At 40.8% G+C, this 15,293-nt stretch overlaps 1 protein-coding gene across 1 annotated transcript; it reads left to right on the top strand.

Moving 5' to 3' along the window:
- The first annotated feature begins 3,564 nt into the window (after positions 1 to 3,564).
- LOC128692237 (apidaecins type 73-like) lies at positions 3,565 to 4,759 on the top strand. The gene is made up of 2 exons (XM_070096242.1): positions 3,565 to 3,616; positions 3,799 to 4,759. Exons 1-2 carry the CDS (start codon positions 3,605 to 3,607, stop codon positions 4,504 to 4,506), a joined length of 720 nt encoding a protein of 239 aa, XP_069952343.1. The 5' UTR covers positions 3,565 to 3,604; the 3' UTR covers positions 4,507 to 4,759.
- Positions 4,760 to 15,293: the final 10,534 nt, after the last annotated feature.

Below are 15,293 nucleotides of genomic sequence, written 5' to 3'. Positions count from 1 at the left end.
ATACTCCAGTATGGGCCTGACGTAGATGGTATACAGAGTCTTAAACGAATCCTTACTGAGGTATCGGAACGCTATCCGTAGGTTTGCCAGGCGCCCGTATGCTGCAGCGTTATCTGATTGATGTGCGCCTCAGGAGATATGCTCGGTGTTATACTCACCCCCAGATCTTTTTCCTTGAGTGAGGTTTGCAGTCTTTGGCCATCTAAACTATATTGTGTCTGCGGTCTTCTTTGCCCTTCCCCAATCTTTATGACTTTGCATTTGGCAGGGTTAAATTCAAGGAGCCAGTTGCTGGACCAGGCTTGTAGCCTGTCCAGGTCTCTTTGTAGTCCTGCCTGATCCTCGTCCGATTTGATTCTTCTCATTAACTTCACATCATCTGCAAACAAGGACACTTCTGAGTCTATCCCTTCCGTTATGTCGTTCACATATACCAAGAACAGCACAGGTCCTAGGACTGACCCCTGTGGAACCCCGCTTGTCACAGGCGCCCACTCTGACACCTCGTCGCGTACCATGACTCGTTGTTGCCTCCCTGTCAGATATTCTCTGATCCATTGCAGTGCCTTTCCTGTTATGTGTGCCTGGTCTTCTAGCTTTTGCAGTAACCTCTTGTGAGGAACTGTGTCGAAGGCCTTCTTGCATCCAAAAATATGCAGTCGATCCACCCCTCTCTCTCTTGTCTTACTTCTGTCACCTTGTCATAAAACTCTAGTAGGTTTGTGACACAGGATTTTCCTTCCCTGAAACCGTGCTGGTTGTCAATTATACACTTGTTTCTTTCCAGGTGCCCCACCACTCTCCTCCTGATGATCTTCTCTATGACCTTGCATACTATACACGTTAGTGATACAGGTCTGTAGTTTAGTGCCTCATGTCTGTCTCCCTTTTTAAAAATTGGGACTACATTTGCCATTTTCCATACCTCAGGGAGTTGCCCAGTTTCAAATGATGTGTTGAAGATCTTTGTTAATGGCTCACACAATATTTCTGCTCCCTCTTTAAGGACCCATGGAGAGATGTTGTCTGGTTCCACCGCCTTTGAGGTGTCAAGTTCGCATAGCAGCTTCTTCACCTCCTCCTTGGTTATATGTACCTCATCCAGCACTTGCTGGTGTGCCCCCCTGTTCTGATTTCTTGGAGTCCTATTGGTTTCCACTGTAAATACCTCTTTAAATCTTGTGTTGAGCTCCTGACAAACCTCTCGGTCGTTTCTTGTGAATTCCCCATCACCCTTCCTCAGTCTGATTACCTGGTCCTTGACTGTTGTTTTCCTCCTGATGTGGCTGTACAACAGCTTCGGGTCAGTCTTTACTTTTGATGCTATGTCATTTTCATATTGTCTCTGAGCCTCCCTTCTTATCTGTGCATATTCGTTTCTGGCTCTTCGGCTGATTTCTTTATTTTCCTGAGTTCAGTGTCTGCTGTACCTTTTCCATTCTCTAGTACACCTAGTTTTTGCCTCCCTACACCTTTGGGTGAACCAAGGACTCGTTCTGTTCTTCCCATTATTTCTGTTTCCCTTGGGAACAAACCTCTCCTCTGCCTCCTTGCATTTTGTTGCTACATAGTCCATCATTTCTTGTACTGGTTTTCCTGTCGGTTCCCTCTCCCACTGAATGTCTTGAAGGAAGTTCCTCATGCCTGAGTAGTTCCCCCTTTTGTAGTTTGGTTTTTCCCAGCCTATTCCTGCTACTCTCTCCACTTGGAGCTCAACTATGTAGTCGAAGCACAGAACAACATGATCACTAGCTCCCAGGGGCCTTTCATACATGATACCCTCGATGTCCGAACTACTCATGGTGAATACAAGGTCCAACCTTGCTGGTTCATCCTCTCCTCTCTCTCTGGTAGTGTCTCTAACATGTTGATGCATGAGGTTTTCCAGTACCACATCCATCATCTTGGCTCTCCATGTTTCGGGACCCCCATGGGGCTCCAGGTTTTCCCAGTCAATCTCCTTGTGATTGAAATCACCCATAACTAGTAACTTTGCTCCCCCCATGTGTGCTCTCCTGGCCACCTCGGCTAGTGTGTCGATCATTGCTCTGTTGCTCTCATCGTATTCTTCTCTTGGCCTCCTGCAGTTCTGTGGTGGGTTGTACATTACTGCAATTATCACCTTATGTCCCTCAGACTGGATTGTTCCTACTAAGTAGTCCCTTTCGCCTATGCCATCCATTCCTTCCATTTTCTCAAAACCCCACTGGTTTTTAATGAGCAGTGCAACTCCTCCTCCCCCTCTCCTCCCTCTGTCTTTCCTGAGGATTTGATATCCGGATGGAAAGATTGAATCTGTTATTATTCTGGTGAGTTTTGTTTCTGTGAGTGTTATTATGTCTGAGGATGTCTCTTTGATTCTTTCTTGCCACTCCTCATACTTGTTTGTTATTCCATCTGCATTTGTATACCACACCTTCAACTTCTTTTCTAAGACTGTGGTCTGGGAGGTATATTGGGGTTGGGGAAGTGGGAGACCTGGTAAGGAACTAAGGGGTGTTGCTGTGTGTGTGTGTGTGTGTGTGTGTGTGTGTGTGTGTGTGTGTGTGTGTGTGTGTGTGTGTGTTTGTGTGTGTGTGTGTGTGTGTGTGTGTGTGTGTGTGTGTGTGTGTGTAATTCCTTTATGCAGAAAAAAGTTTTCCATATGGAAATTACTCAAGTTAAAACAAACTAATGCTCTTCCACTGAAATAAGCCTGAATGTTTTGTCGACTTTTCAGCTACAGTGAAGGAGATTTAACTCATATTTACTCATCTGAAAGTGGTTGCAGGGATCGAGTTACAGTTCCTGGCCTTGCCTCTTTTCTTGTAGCTACAAGGTCCACTCTCTCACGGCTCCAACAGCCTTATCGTAACTCTTCTTAAAATTATATATAGATCCACTTCCTGGAAACTATAAGGCTAAAAAACATACTTCAAAATAGGGCTGAAAAAATGGTTCTAAACATCCCTATCATTTATGTGTATGCGTCTGAGTGTGGATGTGTATGTGTGTACTTGCGTGCATGAGTTTGTGCGTGCGTGAGTGTGTGTGTGAGTAATTGAAAATATTTATGAGTGCGAAAGTGTGTATGCGTGACTGTATGTAGGTATGTATTTGTTATTTTGTGTGTATGTTTTGTGTATGTGTGTGTGTGTGTGTGTGTGTGTGTGTATGTGTGTGTGTGTGTGTGTGTGTGTATGTGTGTGTGTGTGTGTGTGTGTTTATGTCTCTATCAGTGTCTGATTTAATCGGAGCTTCTGTTCTTTACTGCTCTTCTTTTCTTTCTTATCATTTTTATAAAATTTGGACAAAAGATAAGAATTTTTTATGTGAAAAAAAGTTTGGGGTGACTAATAACATTAAATAAACTTTAGTATATACTGTACATTGCATGCTACCCAACGTAATTGGTATTTGTTAATTAACAGCTGTAAATATTTGCCAATTTTCGATTTTTTATTAGTTTATGAGGTAAACCTTCAAATTAAATATTTCCACAATGCATCATATTTATAACTTAAAGAAATCCAAGGACTCTTCCTGACACTCACCTATAAAAGCCTGGAGTCTCTGCTGTAAGACACACTCGCTCAGCTGTGGCCACAGTTGATACTCTTCAAACATGACTTTTTTGGTGAGTTTTCCACTTCAAAGTTTTTCATGTTACATTTTTCTCATGTTAGGCAATTCTTGACGTAGTATTGGAAAATAAATCGTTATTTTGCCATTTTCATATTACAACGAATCACGATAAGAATATTTGATAGAGATTCACTTTATATTTTCTTGCAGTTACAAGTTATCTAATACATACAGGTTTTTGTGTTCCTGGCGGCTGCCGTTTGCGCTTCTGAAGTTGAAAAGCGAGATGCGGAGCCCAGCCACAAATATTTGCGTCCACATTATACCCCATACCATCATCATGCTGGTAAAAGGGCGGCAGAGCCAGAGGCTGAACCTACCTACCCTAGGTACTATGCTCAGTCTTACCCTTACTTGAGTCTCTATCGTCATGCAAGATCGGCAGAGCCAGAGGCTGAACCTACCTACCCTAGGTACTATGCTCAGTCTTACCCTTACTTGAGTCTCTATCGTCATGCAAGATCTGCAGAGCCAGAGGCTGAACCTACCTACCCTAGGTACTATGCTCAGTCTTACCCTTACTTGAGTCTCTATCGTCATGCAAGATCTGCAGAGCCAGAGGCTGAACCTACCTACCCTAGGTACTATGCTCAGTCTTACCCTTACTTGAGTCTCTATCGTCATGCAAGATCTGCAGAGCCAGAGGCTGAACCTACCTACCCTAGGTACTATGCTCAGTCTTACCCTTACTTGAGTCTCTATCGTCATGCAAGATCTGCAGAGCCAGAGGCTGAACCTACCTACCCTAGGTACTATGCTCAGTCTTACCCTCACTTGTATCCCTATCGCCACGTAAGATCTGCAGAGCCAGAAGCTGAACCTACCTACCCACATCTCTATATTCCATCATACTACAAAGTGAATTCCCACTATCGCTACTAGATACCTGAAGAAGCTGATGTTTATGCTGATCCTTCTCCATGGTTTTATAGCAGTGGGTATCCTGCCAGTCACTATTGCGCTGCCACTTGCAGACAACATTCAACATTCAAGAGATCCACTGAGCCTTCATTCACTGCATGCAATGAAAACTATTATTCCCACAACCGTTTTTCTTACTAAGGCATCCAGGAACAACAAAACATTGCTTGTAACAATGTTTTAATTGAATGAGTGTCTTACGAACAATAAAAAAATAAATGACAAAAATGTACAACTTTTCTTTAATACCTAATAGTAGATCATTTTTCAGTTATAGATAATCACAATTTTTTTAAAAGAGAACGCTTTTATTTTTTGGAAATATAAGATTTGTTCTATTAAACCCCTGTAATTATATTACAGTGTTGTGGCATGTATTTATCCGTTACATCCATATGATGAAAAGCGTATGTTAACGCGTGTATATAGATATATTTGGGGTTCAGGTTGTGATTGGTTAACGAGGGATGTGGTGTCGCTTCCGGTTGGCCGGGGTGGCCTGGGGCTAATGAATCTGCATAATAGAATGTTAGGCATGTATGTCAAGCATATGTTATGTTAATCAAGGGGAAGCGCTAAACCCGGAGGATTATACAGCGCCTGGGGGGGGATGTGGAAGGCATTCAGGCTTAATTCGGGGAACTGGAGCACAGATCCAATTCCCTAAATCAAGAGCCCCTCACCAACATCAAGGAACCTTCCTTGAGGGGTATGTCAAGCATAGCTACTTGAGAGAGGGTAGAATGGCTGGCACGGGTTTGACCTGGATAAGACGGGACTTGGTACGTTGCTTGACCGGCACGGATATAAAGAGATGTGAGGACATGTTGAGGATGTTAATTTATGTAAAAGATCCACGCAAGATCCAGATCGGCAAATTGGCACTGGTAGAGGGCAAGGAGGTAGTGGCTAAGGTGGAGGGAATATATCCAATGTATGCATGGAAGGACATATGGGGTCGTTTAAAAGCATTACGGTTACGAGCCAAGGTCAGGGAGATAATGTTTAAATTTTTACATAATATACTGCCGTCCGGGGAAGTTTTAGCGAATAGGCGCGTGCAGGAGGGGGGGGCTGTGTTGTGTGTGTGGAGATCCTGATACGGTCTTTCATGCAGTTTATTTCTGTAAGAGATTGGAACACGTAAGGTTGTGGTTTGGTAGGGTATTAAGAATGGTGGGTAGGGGGTGGGTTTAGTGTCTTAAGAGCTTTAAGTTTAGATGTGGGGGGGGGTCGGATATTTAGTGGCGGATTTTGTATATACGTCATGGGTATATAGGCATTTATCTGTGAGGGAGAGAATCAGAGCACTGGTAGCGATATTTTATGGTACACAGCAGAGAAATAAAGACATTACGGGAAACAGATTGTTTTTCTTATTTTCAAAGGGATATTGCAGATTCAAGGTCAGGGATTTATGGGAGTTAATACCTTAAAGGGTACACGAGGCTGGCTTCTTGAATATGTGTGAGTGAAGGTGGCATACGATTGGTATGGGTGTGGTTTAATGTATAAATGATAGGTATGATCGTTAGTTTGGATGATGTTTTATTCAAACAAATATATATACTATTGCTTGGAAACTAATTTTTGTTCTTAAATTGACGTGGTTAAGAGAGTGGGTCTCTTGTGAAGCAAACTCATGAATTGCATGACAGGTGTTATGTAAAAGCACCTTGTGCAACTTATATATATAGTTTTTCATTTTATACTTTCCTTGTATCAGCCATGTGGATGATACCTGGTAACGTTCTGCTTGGGGTCTCCTGGGATATATGTTTTGGAATATGACCAGATATGAGGGTAACAATTTTGTATTATGTGTACATAATCTCTCATAATGTGTGTGTATATGTGATAAGAATGTGGTGTGTGTATGTTGCATAATGTTACTTGTTTGGCAATTCAGAATTATCTCATGCTATTAAGTGGAACCCTTTGTGTAATGTACTGAATATGTTTTGTATCTTTGCAGTAGTCAAGTAAATTGAGTACCAGTTTCATTACATATCGTTCGTTTTTGGATATTTTGTTATATATGCACTTGTTTATGTATAATGTCTTTACAAAGGTTTTATTGATATAAAATCAGACACTAAGGCATATTATTGATGAATAGTTTCTCTTTGTTTATAATGTATATAAGAGGGTTTTAATTAAGGTAACGAAGATTTTGTGTATTCTTGTGTTACCTTAGGATAGGTACATAATGAATAGGGGACGGACGAATATTTATAACCGTTCTAGCGTATATATAGACAATTGTAATTATACTTACTATGAATGTAATGACAGGTAATCCTATGATTATTTAATGTATTGTATTGTTTTAAATAAATAAAAAAAAAAAAAAATTGTTAATTGGTAGAGTTTTCACATCATGTATATGTATATTGGGGAAAAGTGTGTTTAGTTGCTTGCTATGTTAGGGAGAAAGTGGTTGTGCCAATATTGTGTGGCGGCAGCAGGTTTTGAGTGCGTGTAATCAGAGTGTATAGTTTAGTGTCCTCTGGATTGGGATAGATTATGTTGATGTTGTATTGTGTATAAATTTTGATGTTGGGCCATATGTAGGACGACATTTGGACGTTTGAGTGCATAGTGTATTCTGTAAGTTTTTGTATAAATTATAACAAATGTAGTTGGGATAGTGCATATAGACAATGCTAAGACTTTTGTTAGTTGGTATGTAAATTATCAAATGGTTGGGCAACAACTGTCTTACAAGAACATGATTCTTAATGATTTTTTTTTTTTTTTATATTTTATTTAAAACAGTGCGATACAAATGACAGAAATATATTAAAAAGATACACGACAAAAGATTACTGCACTAGAATCGCACTTAACCCGAGACCTAATAACGACACCATACAGTACAGTGGTAATACACACTCACACACACCACACCGTATGTTACATTGGTATTATTACACTCACACACAACACACCGTATATTACAGTGATAATACACTCACACAACACTATACATTACAGTGGTATTGCTTTATTTGTTAAAGAACATCTCTAACAAGGTTACATATTACCAAACATCAAACACTGGAAATTATGAAGATTGTACAATAAAACAGAGATAAAAACAAACAAACACGCACAATGACACACACAAGCACACACGTTACACTACATGAGACTACATCAGGCACATACTAGGTGAGGTTTCTGCCTGTCAACACACGTATGCAAGACTAATTCTAAGATCTCAGGTGCTTAACAGAGCACCACGATACTCAAAACATTAATATTGGCGATTATCACGAGATCTTAACATACATAGGTATTTACTATTCAAAGAAGGAAACGGGATAATACTAAAAGTCACAATAAAAACATCCAATATAACAAAACAAAACTACGATGTGATATTTTACATCTCAGCAAAACAAAGAAAAATAATGCAAACTAGTTACATGTAATATAATATTACTGAAAAGCACACTGTAACACAGCATAAAATATAACAAAATAAAAACCAATTGCTATACGCTAGGAAACACTTTTTACCACTTACAATTGAATCAAAAACAGTAAAGACTCCTATGCACATATTTGAGTCTCATAGAAAATTTTCATCATAAAGTCCTTGAAATGATTTATACATGATAAAAATATGCAATCGTAGTGCTACACCTTCCTCAATGATAATTGTGTAGTTCTTGAAAACCTCGGGGTAATAACCCTACTGCCTCTAGATATCAAAACTCATTTATACATCCATATAAACAGCTCTCCATGCTCACACCCAAGTCTAGGAAAATAGCCCGTCGTATCCCTTTACCCATTTTGCAAATCCCATAAATCCCTTAATGTGAAATTTCGATAACCCTCACTAAAATCTCTCTCCCATCTCCCTCCATACACCCCTTTATTTCTACACTGTGTCCTATAAAAAGTTGCTGCCAATGCATTAATTCTTGCACGCACGTCCGCCTCCCTCATAGCCCACATCATGTATATATAATCCGTAATCATATACCCAATCGCATTCTCAACCCTTTTATTCACCCCAGTTATATCTAAACTTAAAACCCTCAAAACCTGCAAACCCCCTCCCCCCACTAACCTTAAAACCTTACCCATCCAAACCCTTATAAGTTCAATACAATCGCAAAAATACACCGTATGATAAATAGTCGCCAATCCTCCACAATCCCTGCATTCCCCATCCTCTCGTATTCTCTTATAGAATAAAACCATTCCTGACGGCAAGATTCCATGTAAAAATCTATACATAACTTCTCTGACTTTAGGTTTTAAACGCAATTTATTTAAACGCCCCCAAATATTATGCCAATCATACATCGGATAAACTCCTTCTACCGCCGCTACCAGAGCCTTACCATCTGCCCTATCAAGATTTCTCAATTTAATTTGTGAGTGATCCCTCACGTTTATGAAGACCCGTAACATTGCCTCACCTATCATGAACTCCCGACCCCCCCACCACCGTCGCATATCCTGATGTATCCTATGAAGACCGTCTTCTTTCGCCCCTCCCTCCCGCTTATAACTATGTTTTAAATACATACTTATTATCCTCTTTTCGACATCTATAAGACCCAGCCCTCCACGGCCAACCGGGAGTGTGACAACCGCTCTACTTAACCATTCGCTCCCTGTTCCCCAAATGAATCTAAAAACACTTTTTTGTAACCTTTTTAATTCACAACGAAGTATCGGAAATATTACCGTAACATGCCATAGTTTACTATATAATAGCACATTCGTTGTTATCACCCTTTGTTGCAAACTTAAATTAGCAGCTCTCAACCCACTAAGACGCTTCAGAACACTATCAACGATACGCACGGAATTTATTTGTTGTGCTGACTTGATATCATTTACATAAACGATCCCACATATCTTTATTTGGTCCACCCTTTCCCACCTTTCAGCTACCATTCCTTCCTCACGCGACCCTTTTCCAAGATTCATATACTTTGTTTTCCTCATGTTGATCGTCATGCCAGTAGCCTTTTCAAAAACTTTCACTAACTTTTCTACCCGAATCAAATCCATGTTTTCTCTCACCAAAATCGTCGTGTCGTCGACATATCCAACAATGCCCGCTCCCCCACCCCTTACATTACTCATCCCATTTGCTTCCAATAAAACCCTTATCCCTCTATAAAAGGGATCTTGAAAACAAGCAAAAAAAATTTGTGAAAGGGGACAACCTTGACGCAAACCCCTTCCCATCTGAATCCGATCTCCCAACCTCCCATTCACCTGCACACGCAAAGATGCCTCTTGATACATTAATTTGGCCCATGATATAATTTCCGCCCCAAACCCCTGCCATCTCATTATCTTCCATAACGTCTCCCGTTCCACACTATCATATGCCGCCTCCCAATCTATAGCCAATACCCCCCCATCTCCCAATCTTACTCTTTCTTCAATAAAACTTCTAATCATACCTTGACCTTCATACATAGACCTGCCCGGCACCCCATATTGTCCCTTGTCAATCACTTTGCCCAGGACTTTTTTTATTCTGTTGGCCAAGATCCTTCCAAAAATTTTATAGTCCCCACATAATAACGAGATTGCACGATAATCTTTAACCGTTAATGGCTCGCCTTTAGGAACTAGGACGACCACAGCCAACCTTTGTTGTTCCCCTAAAACCCCATCCCGCTTCATGATATTGAATAAACGTACCAAAAACCCCTTTAAAACGTTCCAATTTTGAATATAAAAGTCGCTGGGCAACCCATCTATTCCTGGCGCCTTACCCAATTGCGCCCCAGATAAAGCCTCCCAAGTCTCACACTCCGTTATCGGCCCTCCCAACATCAAACGATCATGCTCCTCCAGCTCACAACGCACAAACCTACCGATTGACTGCAATGCAATTTCACTTATTCCAACACTTTGCGTTTTCAATTTAACCCAAGCATCAATATACCCACTCATACCCTCCGTCGTCGTCAACACCTGATTCACTCTATACCCCTGCATACCTACCTGGACATTCAACCCCATTAACTCCATTGCTTTGCGACGTCTGTGTTGATTCCTCAACACACACGCCGACGGCCGATCTCCCCACAAAACCTCTTCGATTCCACCCTTAAGCCTTTCCCCATCAAACCTTTCGTTTTGTAAATTACGTAGTTGCTCCTTAATTCGTTCAATTTCTGTAACAGGATAATTAGCATTCGCTTGTACATAGCAGTCGCGCAACTGCCCCTCTAAATATCGTTGGAAACCATACTGTAACTGATTATATCTCACTCCCTGACTAATATAAAATTCCTTAATTCGCTTTTTGGCTATCATTTCCCACCAATTAACCAAAGCCACATCTCCAGGTGCTTCAACCACAAGGCGTTCCCACATATGCCCAAAAGACAAACGACTTTCCTCTCTCTTCAATAACTTTACATTTAATTTCCAAAATGACGGACCCCTTCTAGGCACACCCTCAATATCTACATCCATTACAACTCCTCTATGATCCGAAAAAACCATATTTATCACACTCACTCTCCGCACTGTAACCGCACTAGACACGTACATTCTATCTAATCTCGCCGCATAATCTCTTCTAATGAAAGTATGCTCCACATTGCCACCCCCCCCACACACATCCATTAAACCCACACTCGTCAATAAATCTCCCAGGAACCCCAAGCAACAACCCGCTCCTCGAGGCTCCACATCTTTTCGTCGTATTACACAATTCCAGTCTCCCCCTATTATCGCTACATTTGGTAAACTACGTAGATGATATACTAATACATCTTGTACAAAATGAGTTTTAAGTCGTGCATCTCCCTCGGCCGGCCCATATACACCTACAAAACTTATATGTACTCTACCCCATAAACCATCCACCCTAATCACTCTCCCCTCCCCCCTTTCACTATGGCGTACTACAAACGGGCTATTTTCCTTTACCAGAATGGCGACGCCTCCTTTTAACCTCGTCGCATATTCCATATACACATCGTAACCATCTAATTCCAACTCATATCCAATTCTGTAATTGTGTTCTTGGATAAATACCACATCCACATCTAGACGCACCAAAAATTCATTAAACCACTTTCGCTTCCGCTCAGATCTCAAACCGTTAATATTTATTGTCAAAACCTTAAAGTCAATTAATGGGATTTTCCTTTGGTTCTAGGTATAGACTTTTCACTTATACATTTTACACCTCTATCCCTCTCCCCTTTTTTGGGAATCACCTTGATAAACTCTTGTTTCGTGGATTCACTGTTCCCTTTCCTCTGTACATCCGCCCAAGACTTTTTCCCTGGCCTTTGGGCAGGAGTAAGCACGTCGTCTGAGTCTGGTGGGGTCGCAGTTCGCTTTCGCGTCCTACCCTCCACCTGCATTGGGATTTCTTTAGTACTATCATGATGCACCTCCACTTCTGCTATATTTACCATCATGCCATGCGACACCCCAGACTCAATGCTTTCATCCGTCGCCTCACCATGATGCTCAACCGATCCCAAATTTGCACCTGGTTCCTCCACACGGTTGACGATCGACTCGTCTAACAATACATCCAGTGCCTTCACTAAAGACGCCGCTACATCCTCGTCCCCCATAGTGGGCAGAGTCTCTTCAAATACTTTATTTATATCCAGTGATGGTGATTCTTCTCGCTGTTTTGCATCCTCCAAAGCCTTCTCCTGCGCTTTTTCTACCTCTTCACTCCACGATGTCCGTTGTCGAGACGGGTGAGCATAAGACTGTTCTCGTCCCTCCACTTCCTCGACTTCTTCCGGTTGTTGCTGTTGCGATATTTGGAGATTCCCACGACGCTTATCACACTGTGCCGCTATGTGGTCATACGATCCACACAGCCGACACGTACGACGTTGCCCCGCATATGTTACATATACTTGAGTTCGAAATGCTTGCAACATAATATAGGACGGTATGGGATGGCGTAAGGTCATTTTGACTGAATATGTTCCCTCCAAACTTCCAGCATAAGGTCCAGCGGCCCACCGACCTGCAGAGGCCATATGAACCGTACCATAATTACGTAGTTCATCTTTTATAACAAATTCATTCGCCTCAAAAGGCACATTCCTTATTTTAACCCATGTGTAGTGTCGTGATACATCATGTAGACGTACTGATACAGCTGAATTGACGGCTATAATGGTCTCTTGATACTTATCCACCACCGCTTCATAAACATTTGCTGACGTCATTTTAACGAAGATCCGTGTCGTCCCATTAAGTGCTACACCACATATCTCTTCATTTGCGATACCGTAGGTATCACGGATAATCGCCGGTAGTAACAAGTCCATCGTGGCTCCAGTGACAGCCCCACGGGTCAACTCAACGCAAACAGTGTTGATGCGTCTGTAGCTCTGCAGCGCCATGTTGGTAAATGAGCAGCGCACGTCCTCACTTCTCAATGGTTGTGACGAACTGAGGTAGCTCGCCTGAACAGCAGAGGGGTGCAGCGCACAACCTCACTCGACCGTGGTCAGGCAGCGAATGAAAATTCTTAATGATTTAGGTTATATTGAGTTTTCATATCGTGTTTCTATTGGGGGAAAAGTTTTTTTTTTTTTTTTTTTTTTTTTTTAGTTGCAAACTAAGTTAAGGGGAAGGTGGTTGTGCCACTATTGTGTGGCAGAAAGGGTGCCTCATCCTGCACTTTGCAGGTTTTGAGAGAGTGTGATCAGTGTGTATGGGTTTAGTGTTCACTGGAGTGGTATGGATTGTGTTGATGTTGCAATTTGTGTAAGTTTTGACAATGGTCCATATGTTGGACAGCATTTTTATGTTTGTATACATTTTTGTATTCTGTAAGTTTTTAAAAAAAAAAAAATTATATTACAGTTGCAAAAGTTACAAAATCCTGTACACCAACAATCTACAGTACGCTAATTCGTATGTGAATATTTACTATCATATAATAATAATAATAATAATAATATTGAACAATAATATAATAATAATAATAATAATAATAATAATAATAATAATAATAATAATAATAATAAAAGAGCAATAAAATACTTCATTAAAATGAAGAAAAATATCTGAATTTTCACGTAACAGTTAAATACGTTTAGCAATTCATCTATAATAATGTTAACAAGCAGGTAAATAATAACCAGAACACATTTCCCGTAATAAATCGGAATCACTAAAGAAGTGAAGGAGAGATTTTTCTCGAAAAAAAATATATTTAGCCATTTACTGGTTTTGTATTAAATTTCTAAAGCAAATTCATTATTATTCTTATAATTTCAAGATATTTCTTGAGGGTAAAACAAGGTATTTAGATAGGCAGGTGACGAGGCGTGAGCGAAGGTGGTAAACAGAGGGCAGCCCAAGCGAATAGTCTAGCCAGCGTTACCACACAAACCACAGCTACAAGTAGCTCTCCCAGCAACTCCTCGGTTTCTACGTAGTCACTAGCCTGGAGAAACCTTCAATGTTACGTGTCTACCTTGTGTGCTGTCTGCTGGGTGTGGTGTTTTCCCATAAGGATAACTTTACTCCTTCAGTGACATGTACGGATACAACAACTGCCATTACGGTAACAACTACGGACGTCTTTATTACAACGTCCACCGTAACCTTATACTCATTAGATTACAAGTATAAGGATGTCAATATTACGGTTACTATTATGTCACCGTCGACGGTGTATTTGAGAAAAACGTTAACGACGTATCCAGAGCTCGTAATACTGACACGAACACTTTCCCTTACCTCTACTATTTTTAATCCCGTAAAAGTTACCTTGACGACTACCAGTTTATTTACAGATACCTGTCGCATTAAATATACCAATGTTAAGGTGAATTATGTCACCTCGACAACGAAGATTGCTTCGACCTCGACCACCACAGTAACCAGCACCGTAAACCGAACGGAAACGATGTATCGAACGAAAATTTGCTATATTCCCGAAGTAAACCACATTACCCGAACGACAATAACGACTCGATTCGCCAGCGTCAACACGACAAAAACTAGTCTAAGCTTTGTGACGGTTATATCCCTTCATCCACACACTGTTAATGTGACTGCTGTCCAAACTACCAGCATTTACACGGTCATCAATCAGTGTTCTGTGAAAAAGCCTGTCAAAAATGCTGTAGTTAAATTACAAGGCAAGACTGGCAAGATTGAGCTGTTCAGGAATTATGTACTACTGAAGGGGCAAGTGTATTTTGATAAACTCCAAGCTGAAGATAAGGCTAATATAGCTCGGTAACCTAACATGTACTCCTCAGAAAGGTGTTCTTTTGAACAGTGTTGAGAGTAAATGGTCTGTAAATACAGTATTCAAAACTTTTATCTTCAGTATAAAAAATGTTTTTGTAATTTTTGGAGGTTAATCGCTGTTAAATTATTTGCTAGTACTTGTATTTTTAAAGTAAAAATTTTTAGTTTGATCAAAGAATTAAAAGCAAATATGACTTTTGTTTATTTTTTTTTCCAACGAGCAAACTGCTCAGTATAGTATGCAACAATCCTCTCACAGGAGGTTCCTTAACGCTAGTGAGGGGCTCTTGATCTAGGGAATTGGATCTGTGCTCCAGTTCCCCGAATTAAGCCTGAATGCCTTCCACATCCCCCCCAGGCGCTGTATAATCCTCCGGGTTTAGCGCTTTCCCCTTGATTATAATAATAATCCGGTTCCCTGAATTGAGCCTGAATGCCTTCCATATCCCCCCCCCACGTGCGCTGTATAATCCTACGGGTTTAGCGCTCTCCCATGATTA

Source organism: Cherax quadricarinatus, chromosome 53, assembly GCF_038502225.1.
Source record: "Cherax quadricarinatus isolate ZL_2023a chromosome 53, ASM3850222v1, whole genome shotgun sequence".
Classification (NCBI taxonomy): Eukaryota; Metazoa; Arthropoda; class Malacostraca; order Decapoda; family Parastacidae; genus Cherax; species Cherax quadricarinatus.
Note: the sequence above shows the minus strand (reverse complement) of the source record. Positions and strands in the feature narration are given on the sequence as shown.